The 22,741-nt window shown below is 42.8% G+C and overlaps 2 protein-coding genes across 12 annotated transcripts in view; both read left to right on the top strand.

The window, feature by feature from the left end:
- The window catches only part of LOC134207634 (cation-independent mannose-6-phosphate receptor), a 614,852-nt gene that overhangs the window by 546,677 nt on the left and 45,434 nt on the right, over nucleotides 1–22,741 (top strand). The gene's annotated exons all lie outside the window — the stretch shown is intronic.
- LOC134214699 (uncharacterized) lies at nucleotides 15,393–18,386 on the top strand. Its single transcript, XM_062694022.1, has one exon. It carries the CDS (start codon nucleotides 15,407–15,409, stop codon nucleotides 18,248–18,250), a length of 2,844 nt encoding a protein of 947 aa, XP_062550006.1. The 5' UTR covers nucleotides 15,393–15,406; the 3' UTR covers nucleotides 18,251–18,386.

Below are 22,741 nucleotides of genomic sequence, written 5' to 3' on the forward strand. Positions count from 1 at the left end.
CCATGAATAGGAACACCCAACCAGCGAACGGAAGTTTTTAATACAGTTCTGCATAAGATCCTTACAGAAACTGTATAGTAATTGAGCATATACAATTTCGGAAGATTTTAATACAATATTTGTATAAAAAGATTACAGTATTGTATATGCCCGGATCTTATACAATAATTGTCAGATTTATTTTTTGGGTGAATATATGAAGTGGGTATACTGGAACTGACCTTGTTGGCGTAGGATTTGTTTTCATTGGGAAACGTTTCCCGATAAAAACGAATCTTGTCTATCCTATGCGCTTGAAAGAGAAAGATGATTAGACGTCTTCTATTTTTTCACTAGAAGTTTCTTTAAAACGCCATTAGGCGTTTTCCTAATTTCTTTTATAGAGCATTGAAGTTGTTTCATCGCAAGTATCCACCAGGAACTATTCCAAGTTCTTACATTCTATTTGTTCAGTTCGTGTTTATCTCATTTTTTGACATATATTTATCATTTATACGAATTCAAATCAGTTCAGAAGCCTTGCGAGCAAAGGCGTAGTGTTTCTAATCCGGAGATGGCGAGTTCGATTCTCGGCCCGGTCCAGAATGTTTTCGGGTGGAAAACATTCTCGACTCCCTGGGCGTTATATTATATCTGCAAATTAATGAAGATCAACTTCCAGAGCAGACTATTGGATGTTTGAGGCGAACGGGCGACGTATTTAATACTGATGATGACGATCCAGTGGATAAAAATCGACGTTACATTTTGGCTGTAAAAATATGCGAAGAAAATAAATGCAGTTGCAAGGATCATGCCAGTCCTAGAAGCAGCACGAGCCGATTGCGCTAGTGTCCCGTTATAGATACTGCAGTACGGGGCTTCCCCCGAGGTCAATGCTCAGGTAACCAGGCGGAACCACAAAAAGCTGAAAAGTCTGTTCTATGATGCGGAGCGTGACAATATGGTCCACACAGGATCTTCCGGCACGGAATCCGGCTTGCTGCCGCCGGAGAGTCGCATCGATCTTCTCCTGAATCCGGGCTAGGATAATTTTGCACAGAACTTTGAGAACGGTACACAGCAACATAATGCCTCGCCAGTTATCGCATACAGTCAGGTCACCCTTTTTGGGCACCTTCACTAAGATACCTTGCATCCAGTCGACCGGGAAAGTTGCGGTGTCCCAGATATTACGAAATAAACGATGCAGTAGTTGAGCGGATGTCATGGGGTCAGCTTTGAGCATCTCGGCTGATATGCGGTCGACCCTGGGGCTTTATTCGATTTCATGCTTTGGATGGCTGTTTGAATCTCTAGCAGTGATGGAGCTTCGGTATTGACGCGTGTTATACGTCGGATCCTAGGCAGGTCATGCCGAGGTGGTGATGGCCTGGCTGGCACTTGAAAAAGTTGTTCGAAGTGCTCGAACCAGCGTTTCAGCTGGTCAGTTGGGTCGGTCAATAACTGATCATTCGCGTCTTTCACAGGCATCGTTGCATTCATCTTCGCCCCGCTTAAGCGTCGGGAGATATCGTAGAGGAGGCGAATGTCCCCGGTTGCGGCGGCTCTCTCTCCTTCGTCGGCCAGAGAGTCTGCCCACGCTCGCTTGTCCCGTCGACATGAGCGTTTTACTTCCTTCTCAAGAGCCGCGTATCGTTGACGGGCTAAGACTTTGGCTCCTCTGGTTTTCGATCGCTCTATCGCGGCTTTGGCTTCTCTTCGCTCCTCTATCTTTCTCCAGGTCTCATCGGTGATCCATTGTTTTTCTCTGGGTGCGTAGTTCGTCCAGATTGTTCTCGCTGGTGGTGATGAAGGCATTCTTGATGGCGGTCCATTGGTCTTCCACGCTGCCACCTTCCGGAATATCTGCAGCACGCGTCTCCAGTTCTTCAACGCGTCTCCAGTTTTCCAGCCGGCGTGTGCTGAATCGTCGTCCAACTCTTTCCTCTTGCCGACGAATCCGCGCAATGCGCAGGCGTATTTCGCCGATGAGGAGGTGATGATCAGACGCGATATCGGCACTACGTTTATTCCGTACATCAAGAAGGCTCCGTTTCCATTTTCGGCTGATGCAGATGTGGTCGATTTGATTTTCTGTAAAGCCGTCACGGGAGACCCACGTGACCTTGTGAACCGGTCGATGAGGGAAGAGCGATCCCCCGATCACCATGTCGTTATTACCACAAAATTCTGTAACACTTTGTGATAGAAAAAGATGCTGGCAGCAAAACTCACAGCATCATCGAAAAATATGAAGCCAGGAGTTACGCGTGTTACTCTGTGGCTCATCTGGTCCGAATCTTGGCTAAATACCAGATTCGCGCAACGTTTGTTTATTTTTGATTCTAATTAGAAACTCTCATCACCTCATTACCATAAAGTCAACTGATTCGCCTTATCAGTGACTGACAATAGGCCACAAAAGGCCGCCTTCTCGACAGAAGGTTTCTTAAAAGTAAAAATGAAAGACCAAGCCATTTGCAAGTTAGTTGTTGAACAGTTTTGATAGAAAACCTTTTGTACAAAAAAAGCGTTGTGCCAAATAGAAGAATCTGCCGTAGAGTATCTACGCCGTCACTCAGCCGCCGACGAGGTTTCAGCCTCAGGATACGCCAGCCGGCAAAAAGCCGGTAAGATTTTTAGTGCTAAAACCCGTCACCAGCACCATGTTAAAAGATTATTTTGCCAGGTCTTACCGTCAGGGCGCAGCAGATTCAGGTTTGCCGGTCATCGTAAAGCCAAGTGAAGCGTGTGTTAGCCATCGGTCAAGTGAAGTGCCCGGTAATCGTCGGCAACGACATTTCCGCCAACAATCGGCCACCGCCGAGAGACGACCACGCCTGCCAGTCGTCGGCAACCGCCGAGAAACCGCCAAGCACGGTCACGCCCGCCAGTCGTCGGCAACCGCCGAAATACCGCTGAACACGTGCCACGCCCGCCAGTCGTCGGCAATCGCCGAGATACCATTAATCACGTGTAGTGCCAGCCAATCGTCGGCAATCGTCGATACACCGCCAAGTAGTGTTAGTGTCCGCCGGCCGTTGCCTATCGCCGAGACCTGCGAAACCGTGGCAGCGTAGCCAGTTACTGCTATCGCCTGCTTTCCGTCCACCATCGGCACCAGCCGATCCGTCTGCCAACTCACGCAAGAAGCGCCGGTCCGCAAGTAATCGGCATCCGCCGAGTTCAAGCCGAGCACAACCACGTCGGCGTTGGTCAGACCCGTGAAACGGTCCGCAGTTTCCGTCGCCAGGGGCGCAGTCCGTCAGCCCAGTACCACCGCATTGGGGGAGTACTCCGGCATCGACGATCCAGCGAGCTACAGCGAACGCATCAGCCAGCCAGCAGTAAGGTGCCCTGGGTCGCCATCAAGGTTAGCGAACTCGTATTATATCATTCACTAGTACTAGTAGAGAAGTGTGCGCACACGAGTAGTTCCTAAAAATAGCAAAAAGTAGAAAGTTGTTAGTACCATGCTCGAGATTAAATCCCACTGTAAAGCAATTTGCCTGGTTTAGTCTTTCTGATTCTCATTCGAAGTTCCTATTAGAGTCCTTGGTAGAGTTCTTGAGAGTGAATCGCGTTCGTCAGACCTGCCCTGAGCGAGCTAACCGGGAAGGCTTCAACAGACATTTTCGCATCACACTTCACAGTGTGTTGGCGCTTAAGCGAAGTTGTTATTTATTTACCATTCAGTTTAGGGTTCTGGTCGAAGCCGATTCGCAACGGAAGAAAAGCAGGTAAGCCGTACAGTCTGGTTGAGTACGCTTTGGTCTGGTGTGGGTGATTACCTGTCTTCCTCTGTTGCAATACCGTAACAAGTTTGACCCCGGATATTTCAGTTTGGCCGTTATTGTTCCACTCTAGCTGAAGGATTGCAGTTGGTGAAGGTTTCAGTATCTTTTATCGTATCGTACCGTTCCGTTATTGAGAACTGGGCTATCCGAGGCCAAAATACCGTTACAATTCTGCGAACAGCTCTCCGTTTTCGCTCATTTCTCCGAGACCATGGCGTCCCATAATGCGCTCATGGTTCGAGTTGTCGGATCCGATCTTCGCATTGAAGTCGCCCAAACAGATCTTGATATCACCCTTCGGAATTCTATCTACGACGGCATTGAGTTGACTGTAGAAGTTCTCTTTGTCTTGCAGATCAGCAGCATCGGTTGGCGCATAACATTGGATTATAGTAAGGTTTCGGACCCGTGTTCTAAATCTGGCAACGATTATCCTTTCACTTATAGGTTCCCACTTCATAAGCGCAGAGTGTGCCTGAGCGCTTAGTAGGAAGCCAACTCCGCGATGCCGGGGAGCGTGTTCACCTCGTAAACCAGAGTATAGCAGAACTTGTCCCGACGGCGTTCTGTGTTCTCCAAAGTTTTACCAACGGACTTCACTCAGTCCCAGGATCTCAAGCTTCATGCGGCGTGCCTCATTGGCAAGTTGTGCCAATTTACCCTGCTGGGCTAGGGTTAAAACGTTCCATGTTCCTATTCGTGTCCGTTGTTTCGCGCTAAGAGTCGTCGCCGTAAAATCAGTCCGTATTCTTTCATTATCAGATTCTCGAACAAACTGATGTTTCGGGAACAGTAGGTTGTTGGCCCAAGGTTCCCTATCCACCGGGATGGGGCTGCCATCTTAGGTATAGCTTCCGGGGAATAGCATTTCATACTCAGCCGCTGGATGCCAGAACAGACGCTGTTGGAGCCGCACCTCCTTGGTGGACAGACGCTCGATCAGTCGGGTCATATTTGTTTAAAGTCCCACCCAACACCAGGACTAGGCTAGTGCGCTTTGAGCGGCACACGGTCGCTTTGATAGGGCCTGCTTGGGGACACATGCAGCTTTTTATAGAAGTTCAACAGAGCCCACTGTCGAACCCCACCACATCCTAGGCAGACCCCACAGTACGCACCCTCTCACTCTAGCTGATGTCAGAAGGACAACAGTGCCCAGGAAGCTGCACTACCAGCTAAGTACGCAACCCTTAGCTGGCGGTCAATTGTCATCGGAAGACCCGTGGAAGCGTGAGTATTGGAACTTGTGAGGACCAGAGCTATGTTAGGCGCCCCTTCCCGGATGTCAACTCACCATTTCGCAGCCCGTTACAAAGCTCGCAGCTCGTTACAAAGATCTGCCAAAATTCACCACTTTGTGAGATACATTCATTTGAAAAATTGCCCATTTTTGCCTTTCTCGTGTACTAAGTATACGTAGAAGCTATATGATCGCTCCAAAAGCATTTAAAAGAAATCCCGAACACTCATAGTGTTGTATACCGATCGACTCAGTTCGACGAATTGAGGTGATTGTGGTACTCGGGATCCATCCTCAGTATCTGATTCCGTCCAGATACGATTGGACCAGTTCGGATGTTAATATTGCAGCGCTCAATATGCGTCTATTCTAGGGTGGCTTAAATTAGTATGGGAAAAACTTTGTTAAATTTTTTTGATGGGCCGCCCTCTTATTCGGTTCTATTTGATGCCCTGATGCTCTGAACAAAATTTCAGCCAAATCGGTCAACGTTTGGGCAGTGCTAAACTCGTTGAAAGTTTATATGAAAAAATGTATGCAGAAGCATCCAAAAACAGTAAATTGCAGCTGGACTACACAACTTACGATGAAGAACTTTGACACTCATTCAGAACTTGGAGAATTTAATACAGAATATTATGCAGAAAACCGCGAGAAGATTCGAGTTTGAGCGGCTTAGTTATTATCATTTCTCTGCAGTGGGGTTTAAGCAAATTTCGTTTATTTTACCTTTGAAAAGAAATAAATTCACCCCTACAACACTCCAGTAAAATGCTAATATCTTTGCGTAATAAACTCTAATCTTCTCGCGGTTTTCAGCATAACATTCTGTATTTTATTTTTGAAGAACTGAATGAGTATCATGGTTCTTGATCGTAAATTGTGCCATCCAACTGCAAATCACTGTTTTTAGATGTTTCTGCATACATTTTCCATATAAACTACCAACGAGTTTAGCACTGCCCAAACGTTGACCGATTTGGCTGAAATTTTGTCCAGAGCTTCATGACATCAAGTAGAACCGAACAAGAGGGCTGCCCATCCAAAAATTTGAAAAAGCATTCTTTGAGCCACCCTAGTCTATACGCTTCAAATTCCGTACACTGAATGAGTTGATGCCAGTTTCTCCTCTCAGTCATACCCCGCCCAAAAGCTTTTTTTCATCCCGTCTCATTTTAATGACCTGTTGAAGCATCATCGAAAAATGCTTGCTCTTTCTGCCCTGCTCTTTTCCGAGACAGAGAGCTCACATCTCCGCATTGGCACGTACCTATTTTCGCTAGCTGTCATAAACTCAATCGAAGCTTTTTCTTCAACGCTTCGAGTCTTGCATTTGCTACACACGTTATCTCTGGTTGAATTATGCGTTTCACACGATGAAGAATAAAACCCGAAAACGTGTCAAATACCTTTGAAACTGTTGCATGTAGTGTCATGTCCATTATATATCCTACAGTGATGTCTGTGTATAGGCTATGGCAGAGGTTCCCAAACTTTTGGATATGCGACCCACCTAGCAGAATCCCATATTGCTTGCGACCCACCAGGTACCAAATGCATTGATTTTGTGAAATTAGATAAAAATTAGTTCGCGTTAGATTGGACAAATTATAATAAATTGTTTTATTTCCCATCATTGTATTTGTCAAAAATTCGTCAATTTTTTGGATTGGATTTGGATGGAATTTTAATTGAACTTGGGTTGGATTTGGATTGGATTTGAAATTTATTCAGACTGATTTTGAATTGGATTTCGATTTGATTAGGATTGGATTTAGATTGGATTTGAATTAGATTTGGATTGGATTTTAAATAGATTTGGATTTAATTTAGATCGGGATTGCAGGCCTGGTAGCGGGTCACTTTTTAGTGACTTGGTCACTTTTTTCGGGCAAGTCACTAAAAAGTCTCTTTTTTCGACCTCTAGTCACTAAAGTCACTTTTTCTCGCAAAAAGTCACTATTTTCAACTATTTTGAAACTATTGGCAAAGATTTTGTTTAAATAAACCTTCATGTATACGTCGGATGATGCTTTGTTCATGGCGTAAATGAAATAACGGATCTTGGAAAAATTATCGCTCTGGAACATCGCCGGCCATTTTAATCGCTTCTCTTATTGGCATTCGGCCAGTAGCTAATTGAAGATGTTTTACGTCACAATATTTGAAATTGGTATATAATCATACAAGCAGGAGACCGGCCGATTTCTAACTCATTTTTTATACAGTACGGAAAGGTGGGGATACTTGATTACTTGGGAGACTTATCTGTTTGGGGACTTGATCCTCCCCTGTTTTACCGAGAACTAAAGTAGTATTGTTATAGCGTATTTTTTAAAATGGATCCTCTAAACAAATGATCGCTATGTGACGAGATATTTTTTTTATTGACAACCTTATTTACTCTATTATTTACCGTGTTATGACCCTACTAAAGATTTGTTTAGTGGCCACGCAAAATTTGTGCAACTTTTCCCAATAATGACCAAATGCTATCATTTTTCCACAGCACAAAGCTATAAATATGCTAAATGATCTGTACTAATAAAAATGCCAACAATCCACCACAATTTCAGGATATTTGGATTTTGAGTTGTTGCCTCAATATAAGGAGTCTTGATCCCTCACTAGTCATCCATACAAAAATTTAGCGAAAAATTTAAGAAAATCTATATTTTCGTCATGCGATGTAGAATTGACAGATGTAATGAAGGGTTTGGTCTAAAAAAATATTTATTGAGTAGATATCATAGAAAGGGGATCAAGTCTCTCCAATTGTGAAGATTGCATGCGCTCTCGAATTATATCAAAAATCGTTAATGAAAACGCACAGCAAGTCGGAAAATCTTTGTATTTTAGAGGAAAAATATTTAAAAGTTCAGAGAGCATGGTCCTGAATTATAAGCAGGAGATCGAGCGTTCAATCCCAGGTTCATTGTACCAGAATCTTCATAATTGTTGTTCCGTTTACTACCAAAACAATCCGTACTGTTGTTCCTTTCGCACTAACAATTTCTTAAACTTCTGTGGCACCTATGACAAATCGTAGAGTTCTCTGCATCTTTCTTAAGTAAGTGTTCAGCTAATCCTGTGGTCGTAATTTACACTCATTCTCACGAGAAGAGAATGCTCATTTTTCTGAGTTCATTTAAAGAGAAAATATTAATTAGTGAAAGATGTTTTCCGCCAGCAGAGCAACTGTACCGGGCTAATAACACACGAAAGTTCTATGAGAAGTTAAACCGTTCACGAAAGGGCCACGTGCCACAGCCTGATATGTGCAAGGACATAAACGGGAACCTTCTTACGAACGAGCGTGAGGTGATCCAAAGGTGGCGGCAGCACTACGAAGAACACCTGAATGGCGATGTGGCAGACGAAGATGGCGGTATGGTGATGGACCTGAGAGAACGCGCGCAGGACATAATTTTACCGGCTCCGGATCTCCAGGAAATCCAGGAGGAGATTGGCCGGCTGAAGAACAACAAAGCCCCTGGGGTTGACCAACTACCAGGAGAGCTGTTTAAACACGGTGGTGAGGCACTGGCTAGAGCGCTGCACTGGGTCATTACCAAGATTTGGGAGGAGGAAGTTTTGCCGCAGGATAAACTGACACGGTTGATCAAAGCGACGATGGATCGGGTGATGTGCGTAGTTCGAGTTTCAGGGGCATTCTCGAGTCCCTTCGAACCCCGCATAGGGTTACGGCAAGGTGATGGTCTTTCGTGTCTGCTATTCAACATCGCTTTGGAAGGGGTAATGCGAAGAGCAGGGATTAACACGAGTGGTACAATTTTCAATAAGTCCGTCCAGCTATTTGGCTTCGCCGACGACATAGATATTATGGCACGTAACTTTGAGAAGATGGAGGAAGCCTACATCAGACTGAAGAGGGATGCTAAGCGGATCAGACTAGTCATCAACATGTCGAAGACAAAGTACATGATAGGAAGAGGTTCAAGAGACGACAATGTGAGCCACCCACCGCGAGATTGCATCGGTGGTGACGAAATCGAGGTGGTAGAAGAATTTGTGTACTTGGGCTCACTGCCCGAGCAAAGGCAGATAACTGAAATGATATCATACTGATAACACGCTATGTTATCTTTATTATCATTTTGATATTCAGTTATCATTCATGTGATTACCTGATAACTGAATAATAACAAATTTTATTATCAACACAAATTTGCCAATACATATTTAAAACTTCGCATTACTTTAATGTCGAGCCAAGCATACTAGTTTCTTCCTGAAAGTACCCGATCTTGCTAAAAAACGAAAAGGACAACCTTCAACCTATTAACAAGATTTTAAATCATTTTAGAGTATTCAGATAGAAAATAAACAGGGGACATAATTCAAGATAAATGGTTATTTCTTCCATCCTTTGCCCAATATGAATATTTTAAACTTACTTATTGTTGATCGAATGAAATGCTTATATTTTCATAAACTTTTTTTCCAGAATGTCGCAATTGATTTCACCCTGAATTTCATAATATTGGTTTTCTGCTGTTTTAGTATCTAAAAACCATTTTTATAAATTATTGCAAATGCACGTATTTTAATAAATTATAAATGTCTATTTTAATTCAATCCACGGTTTCATTACGATCTGATGGCATTACAAAAGACGATCTCGTGAGCCATTATAAACCTTATTTAAAATAGTGAAAAATGAATACTTTGGCTCTTCATATTAACAATCTCATTGAAAGTGATCAGTATTTTGTATGCAATCTAAAAGGATATAAAATACCTTAGACGTACCATCTAACATACAACATTATGGATATCTTACTACTTACTTGATACTTGATACTTGATGGGCTACAGCTCTTCGATGAACGCTCCACTTACTATTTTCCTGTATTTTATTAATTTAGTTAAGCAAAACGCAACTTGTGTCATTGTTCTTTCAAACGCACTTATTGCAAATCACGCGCAATTTTATGAAGTAAAAACAATATGGTGTTTTATTCTTTGTAATAGATTGTATTAATATATGATGAGGTTAAGCGCAAAAAGGTGTTTTTATTATTTCATAATTTTATGAAAAAATTTGTATGAAAGTTACTAATTTTCTATTAATTTTCACATTTTAATAAATAACGTACAAACTATATCAACATATTGCCGCAAAGCTCTAGATCCAAAGTAATTTATGCTGTAGTCTACTCAATTTTGACCAACATATCACCTACACCCCGTAGTATTTAGATTACTTTCCTAGACAGAATATTATTAAATAAAATTGCTCTGTTTGCAAAAATCCCCCAAAGAACGGTTTAAGTTCTTATCTATGCTAAGTATTTGTATGAATTATAGAGTATAGATACCAGGGAATCAATATTCGACCAACGCCTAACAATATACTCTTTGTCATCAACAGAGTTTGAAACTGACAAACGCACCTAGCGACAAACCTTTATCAGAACCCGAACACAATATGACAAGAATCATTTGCCTTGCCTGCTCTGATATTTCCGAAAATACGCTGCTAATTTTGTAATCATTGTTCGATTCTCGAATATTTCCATAAAAGCAGAAACTATGATAGCATAAAACCGAAATTTTCACTAGAAATAATGCAAAATAACGGGATGAAAAGTTAGCAACAAGATTGTTTTCTTTTTGTTGCTGACAATTTTTTCGGATCTTTGTCATTATTGTCCCGACAAAAACAAAGCTTTGTCGTTGGTTCTCTTTTGTCGCTTGTTTCGCAGGCGCATTCCAAAAAAAATGATTCCCTGATAGATACATATACTGTGTACTATCTATGATGGCGTACGGCACGTGGAGGAGGCGAATGAACCACAAGTTACATCAGCTACTTTCAGAACAATCCATCGTTCACACCGCGAAATTTATGATGACTGCGGTATCCGCTCATGTAACCGTTTAAATACCGATTAAAATAGTTCTTAACATCGATCCAACGGGCACAAGAAAGTGTGTATGGTTGATCAGATGATTTGCGGACCATCCGTAGACTGCGGGGTTGGCGACGTGTAGTCATGGACCAAGCTGACTGGAGACGACTTTTATATACTGCAAAAGCCCTTCCGACCTTAGTCTGAATGAATAGAATCGAATATAGATAATTGTAGTATACATGTGCAAGCTGCAATAATTTTATCTGTTACGTAATCTATCTATTTAATCAAATAAAACTGTTCTTGATTATACTTACAGAATACTAATTCATTCGGCTGTACACTGGCATTTAAATAACTATTTCATGCCAACAAGATACTCCTGATTTCCACCAACTTACTACTTACGGTCGATGACCGCAACAGCCAGCTTGTTCTCGCAGATGATGAAACGATCGGAAACTTAATGCAATCTCGAACATCATATAGACGGAAATAGTGTACACTCTCATCTTTCGTCTAAAACGGTCACATATATTCTTTCGAGCCTCAAAACAACATCTTTGTGGTAAACGATTCTTCATCCTTGGAATGTCAGAAATATGGATGAAATGACAAGTGCTTCCTAAATGCGACACGATCACTGAACGGAACAAAACAAACAAGTTAACAAGCTAAAAATGCCTATACTGCACCATCAGCTGATCTTTATTTTCCAAAAATGGTTTGATCAAAACGCAAGGAGGTTAAAGCTAAGGAAGCCTAGTCCTTTTAAACTAATACTTACAGAAGTCAAGTTGGTTGTATGGTTACAGGCAACGACTTGCAATCACTCGACCGAAGTTCAATTCCCGGCGACATCAATAGGTGGTGTTATGTAAAAATGTGAATTGTTTTTTCTAATGTCAAATGATGTCGGTAAAGAAGAATTTACTATTTTGGTCGATAAAGCAGTGCTGAACGATAACAAAATGATAACTTAATGTGTTATAGAACAGCATTACATGTATACAATTAATTGCATATTATTCGGCAACTCGGCCGTACGAAAACCTTTTTTTGTTAAATATCTTGGCTGTGCATATGCACAGCATATGTTTCGAAATGGACAAATTGATATGAAATTTGCGAAAAAGAATCCACGTGTCTTGGAGGGACTCGAACCCTCAACCTCCTACTCCTACTCTCCTACTCCTACGCCCAGACAGTTACTGGGGGGCATGGAGTGCGATCCTCTCGTTTAATAAACAATGTGCACTCGCTTGGCTGTGGATATACAATAGTAAAGCAAATGTGGAGATTGGACAAATCAAGCATCCGAAAGATATTCAATTTTCATAAAAGAGCTAACTGCGGTGGAGGTTGGTACTCGGATTCTGATGGCTTTTCCGCAAACGTGACCTTTAAGTGGTCTTGTTGTGTAGGGGTTATCACGCCTATCTAGAGAGTAGGAGGTTGAGGGTTCGAGTCCCTCCAAGACACGTGGATTCTTTTTCGCAAATTTCATATCAATTTGTCCATTTCGAAACATATGCTGTGCATATGCTTAGCCAAGATATTTAACAAAAAAAAAAATTACATGTATAACTAAATGTGTTATTAACATGATATCACAGATAACTAAAATAGATATCATTGAGATATCCAAGGAACAAAATAATGTTATCATTTTTGTTATGTTGGCTGTTAATTCAACCAAAATGATATTTGTTGATAACCAGATAACAAGATTTATTATCAATCCGTTATTTTCTTTTGCTCGGTGACTGCCGAAAATGACACCAGCAGAGAAATTCGGAGGCGCATAGTGGCTGGAAATCGTACGTACTTTGGATTCCGCAAAACGCTCAGATCGAATAGAGTTCGCCGCCGTACCAAACTGACAATCTACAAAACGCTCATTAGATCGGTAGTTCTCTACGGACACGAGACCTGGACGATGCTCGTGGAGGACCAACGCGCACTGGGAGTTTTCGAAAGGAAAGTGCTGCGTACCATCTATGGTGGGGTGCAGATTGCGGACGGTACGTGGAGAAGGCGAATGAACCACGAGTTGCATCAGCTGTTGGGAGAACCATCCATCGTTCACACCGCGAAAATCGGAAAACTGCGGTGGGCCGGGCACGTAGCCCGAATGTTGGACAGTTGCGGTGAAAATGGTTGTCGGCAATGATCCGACGGGAACAAGAAGGCGAGGTGCACAGCGGGGCAACCGGGCAAAGGCGTTCTTTTAAAGAAGGTATCATCTTCTCTGTTCGTCTTATTTCGGGCAAACGCGTTGATTTAATGAAGTTATTATCACCAGGGAGTAGTATGTGCTATATCACGCCTATTCAGCATGTTGTATGGAGCAAATGCAAATAAAAAATCCCACATTTTTTCGTTAGTCACTAGTGTCATTTTGAAGGAAGCATTATTCTTTTTTTCCTTATACCGGGAATACGCGTTGGTTTCAAGAAGGCATAATCTTTTATGTTTGCCTTCTACCGGGTAAACGCATTCATTTGAAGACATTATCTCCGTTGTTCGCGTTATGTTGGGCAAACATAAAATAATGTTTAAAATAATGATGGAAAACTGCAGATACGAAATGTTTTCGGGGTACTGTCCTATTCCTGACAGTGGGCTTCGGGATAATGACATTCGGGGTAGAGGGGAAGAGTCATATGACGCATTTCTCAGCTAATTAAATTGAAAGCTTCTACCCCTGTCATTGTACGTAGAGCTTTGCGATGCCGCCATTTTGCATCGATGCCCCGCTGTTTAAAATCTGCCACGCTGCTGATCTAAATTTTCCTTCAAATTTGCCAGAGTCACTGGGTAAAATAACAATTCTATGCTTCCGGGACATTCGCGTAAATTTGAATTTTCCTTAGAACATGCCGAATCTGCACTTACAAGAAAATCAGAAGTGATTAAAACTGCGCGGGAAGATCGAAAATGAATCATAAACATGCCCAGTCAACACAAAATCGTTGACCAACCCCTTTTTGAAAATATTTGTTTTGGTTATAACTTTTTTTCTTCGAGCAATTTTTTTTGCAACTTTCACCAATAAGAAAGGAATTTATTCAAGTGTTAGCAGTTATATGAATTTCGGCCACTGGGTTCCGGAGTTATTCCGGATTTAAAATGTGTGTTAGCTTTTGGGCATTTCCCAGAACGCATACTTCGGAAATGATTATTTTTGATATTTTGATTGGAAATGCCGCAGAAAATATGCCAAACTCGATCGGTCTAAAATATGGGCTGTATTCCGGATTACAGACGTTCCGTCGGAACCTGGTACGGTGTCACTTGACGGAAATAGTCGAATAGCATCATGCGACACATCAAACTTCATGATTTTATAAGTTATGGCACTCTTCGGTAGTTATGTACTTCCTGGACCATATTTGACTTCAAGGACAATACCGATTGGAATCGGTAAACGTATTTACCGAGGATCCTTCCACAGGTCAATCTTGGGAAATTAATAAAACCCATCATCAAAATTGATGACTTCAAAAGTTATGGCATTCTATGGTAGTTTTGTACTATACCATATTTGGACCGATTGGAACCTATAGACAGCTTGTTTTTCGGTTCACGGACAATATTTGAACCCATTTGGCTCGAATTGATAATCCTGGAAATCCATAGAACTCCTAAAACTTGAATAAATTCGGCTGTTTTTAATGAAAGTTGCGAAAAAATGTTAAGACGAAAAGTTACAACAAAAAAAAAACATTTATTTTTCAAAATGGGGGTTGATAACGGAAGGTTAATGTTAGTTTTTCAAAAGCATTAGATCTAGAAAGTTTTGAATTCTTCTAAAAAATATAAGTTCTTGTAAAAATGTGAATGAAGAGCAAGAAAATAAAACAAAAAAATACTCAAAGATGTTCAAAAGAATTCTAAAGAATCCCCTGTGAAATCCGTTGGAATTCTCTCCTGGAAGCATTTCGCATCTGCTCACTAACTAATCTAATCACAGCAAGTGCATCATCTTTATCAGCTCATATTGTGGTCGACATTGTTTTTCTACACATGTTCAGTAAATTGACAAATTGGCACATAAGTCCAGATAACGTCGGGCATCAGCCCAGATAACAACGTGGGACAAGTTTCGATTATCTTAGCGGTACTAATCTGAGGATAGTTTTGTTGACATCGATAAAGTTCTCAACAATAAGTCTATGTAGTCTGGCTGTGTGATTTTTGTCGTGGATAGCCACTGAGATATAGATGAGATCTTATTTTCGAGCTCTAGCTACCGTTCCCGTGTACTGATTCTGACGTCATCGATCCACATTCCATCATGAACTAACCTTATCGCTTCGGTTAGTATGTTCCTCGAGGTTTGGATTGACCGGTGTGACAGTTGACGACTCAGGGCGATTGATTAATCACCTGTCTTCTGATAATCGTTGGCCTCCGGTAAGGTCACCCAATATAAAAGAACTGGGTTTGGAGTGGGCGCACTAGTTGGACTGAGCGAAGTTGCGTAGAACACAACGGTTGATATAATGCGGATAGTAGCGTCCCGTGGAGGGACTTGGATTATTGCGTTGTTGGGTTACATTCTTGGCTGGGCAGCTGGACAAATCTCGGAGAATCCGTGTGTTCCAAGATGTGTTACGTTCGGAGAAATAAATACGCTGTGGATGACAAAGAGCGTTCGTCAGTATTGGCAGTGCGAGCCGGTCGACGAAAATGATTGGAATATACGTTTGAAGACATGTGCCAGTGGAACTGTGTTTGATTACGAAAAACAAACTTGTGTAACTGAAGATTTGACTAAAGAATACAGTAGCGTATGCGTTGAACGAGATCCGTCCATAGTGATTCCACCTGAACAAGATGAGTGGTTGGAACTGTGCCCTGAACCTGGCTGTAGTAATTTTCAAGAAATCAATACGTTGTGGGCTATCCCAGATCCAGCGTTTTTTCTTCAATGTCGACCAGATCCTAGTGGAATTTGGGTACTTCATCAGATGCCTTGTGCCCCGACGAAACTCTTCCATTTTGCCAGACAAGTTTGTGTACTTCCTAATAACTGGCTGGCATGTGACGGACAAGTTATCGGAACTACAACGACACAAGCCACTACAACAACGGAAGTGAGTCCTACTTTCCCGGATGATGTGACAGATGAAGAAATAAGTACAACTACGACGCAGATTGTAACAACAACCACTCCAACCCAAGAAGTGACCACTACTACGCCACAAGTGGTAACGACAACTACGACTCAGGAAGTAACAACTACTACGACTGCAGCAGCAACAACAACTACGACAGCGCCGGTAACTACAACCACGACCCAGGAAGTAACAACAACTACGGCAGCACCAGTTACCACAACTACGACCCAGGAAGTAACAACAACTACGACAGCACCTGTGACCACAACCACGACTCAGGAAGTAACAACAACTACGACAACGCCAGTAACCACAACCACGACCCAGGAAGTAACAACAACTACGGCAGCACCAGTTACCACAACCACGACCCAGGAAGTAACAACAACTACGGCAGCACCTGTGACCACAACCACGACCCAGGAAGCTACAACAACCACTCCAACACAAGCAGTGACTACTACTACACCGCAAGTAGTAACAACAACTACGACCCAGGGACTAACAGGAACTACGCCCGTTCCGGATGATGAAACCGATTTCTGCATTGAACCAAGGTGTCAAACTACTGCTGAGATCAACACCCTTTGGCCTAATCCGAACAATACATTTTTCTACCAGTGTCGACCCGCCTTCGGTGGCGGTTGGACACCGCAATTGATGCCCTGCGCACCAGGGACGGTGTTCAGTTTCCCGCATCAAGTTTGTGTATGGCCTGCCCAATGGACTGATCCTTGCGGTTCGATAGGATCAACTACGGTCGATGGGGATGACCTTTTGACCACTACGCCTGATGGAGGATCGACAGCAACAACGGAAGACGTATCCACAACTATACCAACAGAAGGGCCCACAACAACGCCGGAAAATGGAACATCAACTACGACCGAAGGGTCCACAACAACGCCGGAAAATGGAACATCAACTACGACCGGAGAAGTCACTTTGCCTGATGAAGGATTGACAAATACTACCACAACGCCGGAAAACGGCGTTTCAACCACACCCGATGGAGGGACTACTCCAGGACATATAGTTGACTGTCTAATACCCAACTGTGTTTATTTGCAAAATGAGGAAATTCGCTGGCCTACGAGAGTTCCAGAGGAGTTCTACCGGTGTATTTTCCTGTTGGATACCATTTGGATACCGTTCTTGGACCGCTGTCCGCAAGGAACCTACTTTAGCTTCGAACAACAGTACTGTATCGATCCGGCATACTGGAATGACATTTGTGCTGATGTTCCTGAGGGAATAACAACCACACAGATGACCACCACTACAGAGGAGACCGGGAATGAAATTGAATCACCACTTCCCGTTATCTGTGGATCACCGCGCTGCTCAACAGCTTCGGAACGTAGCATCCTCTGGCCCAGTACCGTTGCGAATCAGTTCTACGAATGTTTATGGGTGGAGCGGCTGTTCCAGTATGTCCCATTCCCGAGGCGTTGTTCTTCGTATTTGCTGTTTGATTTCCAGAAACAGGATTGCGTGCAACCGCTCGAGTGGGTTGACATTTGCCCGATATTCCCAACGCTGCCCCCAAGTTGCCCTGAGTGCTGCCCCACTTGTCCACCTACCACCGATGAACCGACCACTTCAGAGTACCCGGATTGGATGCCAATACCTGTGATTTGCGGTACGCCACGTTGTACCACTGATCTGGAAAGAAGTTTCATGTGGCCGGCGGATGATGCTCGCAATTTCTACATATGCGTAGACACCGGTAATGACTGGTGGCAAACTACTTTGTTGGAATGTGAAGAAGGGCAGTATTTCCAAACTATGCTTCAAACGTGTGTGCCCGAGCAGGAATATGATGCTACATTTTGCCCTATCTTCCCGCCACCTCCAGCAGCCCCTACCGTCGTTCCGAGTGATCCCGTAGAAACATGCCTCGAAGGTTACAACTCGAGCAATATTCAGCCAGTAACTTGTGACGATCCGCGGTGCATCACTTCTTATGAAGTGTCCGCGTACTGGCCCTCTGTCGACCCTTCAAAATACTACGAATGTGAACTGCAGCTCTCTGGTGGATACGCTCCGTCAGTCAGGGATTGTCCCCAGAATACACAGTTCGATTTTTTCCGACAGTGTTGTACATTAGTACCGGTGCTCACGGCAGAGGAAGTATGTGCACTGTTCGATGGATTGGCTCCAACCTCAACACCGGATCCTTCCACGGATGGTTCACCGATTCTGACACCTCCTTCGTGGGGTTAAGTTGACAGTTGGCTAACAGAAGTCACAACTTCTTTTATTTTTTGTTTGTTTTAGGGCAAGTCGGGATGGTTAGGACTAGGTTAGAGTCTAGGTTTAGGAACGTTAAAGATATGTATTTTTATATTTATTGTACGTGTTTCTCAGTACACTTGATTTCACCAATAAAGCATGGTATTATGAGATGAAAACATTGAGTTATGTGTTTTGATAACCATTCGGCCAAACTCTCGACCTTCTATAGAAAAAAAAAACGTTTCCGAATGCCAATTAAATTTTGCCCGAATCCTGAAAATAAAAAAGAATTTTTCAAGAATGCAATCAGAATCACGCAATCTAAAAAAAAGTCGAATAGACTCCTAGAGAGCTTCCGTTCGAATCCAGGATTGAAAAAAAATGTCTTAATTGTAGAGGATTCTGTCCAACTCCTGGAGATATTTTGTCGGCAGCTTGATGGAATTCTGTCTGAATCTTAATGCGATTGGCACAGTATTTGCTGGATTTGGACAGAATCCTTGTCAGGATAATCCTTGCCAGGCATGATCCTTGCTGGATTCAGACAGAATCCTGGCCGAATGCGTACAGAATCTTTGTCGGAATCTGACAGGATGCATTGCCAATCGGAGAGAATCTCTGTCGGATTCGGACAGAATCCTTGCCAGATTCCTTTCGGATCCAGAGGTTTTGGTTTGAATCCGCAAGGATTCTGTTCGAATCCGGCAATGATTCTGTCCGAATCAGGCCAGGATTCTGTCCGAATGCGGCAAGGATTGAGTCCAAATCCGGCAATGATTATGTCCGAATCCTGTAAGGATTCTGAACGACTCCGAATATGATTCTATCTGAATTCGACAAGGATTCTGTCCGACTCCTACAAGAACTCTGTCTGAATCCGGCAAGGATTTTATCCGACTCTGACAAGGGTTCTTTCAAATCCGGCAAGGATTATGTCTGACACCAACAAGGATTCGGTCCGAATCCGGCAAGGATTCTGAACGACTTTGAGTATGATTTTGTCCGTTTCCGACAAGGGATTTGTCCTACTCCGGAAAGGATTCTGTCCGAAATTGGCAAAAATTATGTTCGAATATTGCAAGGATTCTGTATCAATACGGCAAGGATTCAGTCCGAATCCGGCATTTTGTCTGAATCCTGTAAGGACTCTAAACGACTCCGAGTATGCTTATGTCCGAATCCTATAAGGAATCTGTCCGAATCAGGCGAATATTCTGTCCGAAACCGGCAAGGATTCTGTCTTAATCCGATAAGGATTATGCCCGAATTTGGCAAGGATAGTATCCGAATCTTCTGAATGGATTCTGGATGCCGCCCAGAATGACTCTATTCGAGTCCGGCAAGGATTATGTCCGAATCTTGTAAGAATTCTGAACGACTCCGAGTATGATTCTATCCGAATCTGACAAGAACTCTGTCTGACTCCGACAAGTATTCTGTCCAAATCAGGTATGGATTCTGTCCGAACCCGGTAAAGATACTGTCAGAATCTGGTAAGGATTCTGTCTGAATCCGTCAAGGATTATGTCTGACTCCGACATGGATTCTGTAAGGATTCTAGACGACTTTGAGTATGATTATATCCGAATCCGGCAAGGATTCTGGCCGACTCCGATGAATATTCTGTCCAAATCAGGCAAGGATTCTGTTCGAACCCGGCAAAGAAAGAAAAAAGGAAAAGAAAGGATTCTGTCCGATTCCGGAAAGATTCTGTCCGAACCCTGTAACGATTCTGAACGCTTCCGGAAAGGATTCTGTTCGAATCTGGCAAGGATTCTGTCCGGATCTGAGAAGGATACTCTCCAAATCCGGCAAGGATTTTGTGCGACTCCGATAAGGATTCTATCCGAAACCGGCAAGGATTATGTTCGAAACCGGTAAGGTTTCTGTTCGAAGGCACAAGGATTCTGAACGACTCCGGTATGGATTATGTTTGACTTCTACAACGATTCTGTCCGAATCCTGCATGGATTCTAACACATTCCGTAAAAGAATCTGGCAAGGATTCTGTCCGAATGCTGAAGAATTCTGTCCAAATCCGGTACAAATTCAGTTCAAATCCGGCAAGGATAATGTCCGAATCCTGTAAGGATTCTGAACGACTCCGAGTATGATTCTATCTAAATCCGGCAAGGAATCTGTCCGACTCTGACAAGTGATCTGTCCGAATCAGGTAAGGATTCTGTCCAAATCCGGCAAGGATTATGTCTGACTTCGAGAAGGATTCTGTCCGAATCCGGCAAGTATTATGTCCGAATCCTATAAAGATTCTAAACGACTCCTAAAATGTGTCTGTCCGAACCCGGCAATGATTGTGTCCTTTTCTGACAAGGATTCTGTCCGATTCTGACAAGGATTGTGTACGAATCTGGTAAAGATTTTGTCTGAATCCAGCCAGGATTATATCTGACTCCGACAAGGATTCTGTACGACTTCGAATATGAATCCATACTAAAGTTCCACGAGCATATCCTTTTTGATTTCCTCCTGAAATTCCTCCAGGAAGTAAACCCTGGAAAAGCTCCTGAAAATTCAAAGGAAAAATATTTGGAAGAATTGTGGGAGGATCTACAGGAGTAATTTCTAGAGGAGCTCCAAGAATTTTTTTTTGAAGAAATTCCAGAAAGAAATCCTGCAGGAGCTCCGAGAAGAATTACTTAAATTCTTCCAGAATTTCCCCAGGAATTCATTCTGAATTCCCCAGGAATTCATTCTGAATTCCCCCAGGAATTCATTCTGAATTCCCCCAGGAATTCATTCTGAATTCCCCCAAGAATTCATTCTGAATTCCCCCAGGAATTCATTCTGAATTCCTCCAGGAATTCATTCTGAATTCCTCCAGGAATTCATTCTGAATTCCCTCAGGAATTCATTCTGAATTCCCTCAGGAATTCATTCTGAATTCCCCCAGGAATTCATTCTGAATTCCCCCAGGAATTCATTCTGAATTCACCCAGGAATTCATTCTGAATTCACCCAGGAATTCATTCTGAATTCCCCCAGGAATTCATTCTGAATTCCCCCAGGAATTCATTCTGAATTCCCCCAGGAATTCATTCTGAATTCCCCCAGGAATTCATTCTGAATTCCCCCAGGAATTCATTCTGAATTCCCCCAGGAATTCATTCTGAATTCCCCCAGGAATTCATTCTGAATTCCCCCAGGAATTCATTCTGAATTCCCCCAGGAATTCATTCTGAATTCCCCCAGGAATTCATTCTGAATTTCCTCAGGAATTCATTCTGAATTCCCCCCGGGATTCATTCTGAATTCCCTCGAAATTCATTCTGAATTCCCCCCGGAATTCATTATGAATTCCCCTCCAAATTCTTTCTTAATTCCCCTCGGAACTCATTCTGAATTCCCCTGGAATTCTTTCTGAATTCCCTCAGGAATTCATTCTGAATTCCCCCAGGATTTTATTCTGAATTCCCCCAGGATTTTAATCTGAATTCCCCCCAGGAATTCATTCTGAATTCCCCCAGGAATTCATTATAAATTCCCCCAGGAATTCATTCAAAATTCCCCCAGGAATTCATTCTGAATTCCCCCAGGAATTCATTCTGAATTCCCCCAGGAATTCATTCTGAATTCCCCCAGGAATTCATTCTGAATTCCCCCAGGAATTCATTCTGAATTCCCCCAGGAATTCATTCTGAATTCCCCCAGGAATTCATTCTGAATTCCCCCAGGAATTCATTCTGAATTCCCCCAGGAATTCATTCTGAATTCCCCCAGGAATTCATTCTGAATTCCCCGAGGAATTCATTCTGAATACCCTCATGAATTCAATCTGAATTCCCTCATGAATTCAATCTGAATTCCCTCATGAATTCAATCTGAATTCCCTCATGAATTCAATCTGAATTCCCTCATGAATTCAATCTGAATTCCCTCATCTTCTTCTTCTTATTGGCATTACATCCCCACACTGGGACAGAGCCGCCTCGCAGCTCATTATTATTAGCAGTTCATTAAGCACTTCCACAGTTATTAACTGCGAGGTTTCTAAGCCAGGTTACCATTTTTGCATTCGTATATCATGAGGCTAACACGATGATACTTTTATGCCCAAGGAAGTCGAGACAATTTCCAATCCGAAAATTACTTAGACCGGCACCGGGAATCGAAACCAGCCATCCTCAGCATGGTCTTGCTTTGTAGCCGCGCGTTTTACCGCACGGCTAAGGAGGATTTATTCTGAATTCCCCCAGGAATTTATCCAGGAACTTATCCTGAATTCCCCCAAAAATTAATTCTGAACTTCCCACGAATTTATTCAGATTTTCCCCAGGAATTCATTCTGAATGCCCCCAGGAACTAAATTTGCTTTCAGCCCGAAATTCACTTTTAATTTTCCAGGAATTCATTCTGATTTCCCCCAAAAGTTCATTCTGAATTCCCCCAGGAATTCATTTTGATTCCCGCCCTGACTTCTTTCTTAATTTTCCCAGGAATTCATTCTGATTTCTCCCGGGT

This window comes from Armigeres subalbatus, chromosome 1, assembly GCF_024139115.2.
Source record: "Armigeres subalbatus isolate Guangzhou_Male chromosome 1, GZ_Asu_2, whole genome shotgun sequence".
Taxonomy (NCBI): domain Eukaryota; kingdom Metazoa; phylum Arthropoda; class Insecta; order Diptera; family Culicidae; genus Armigeres; species Armigeres subalbatus.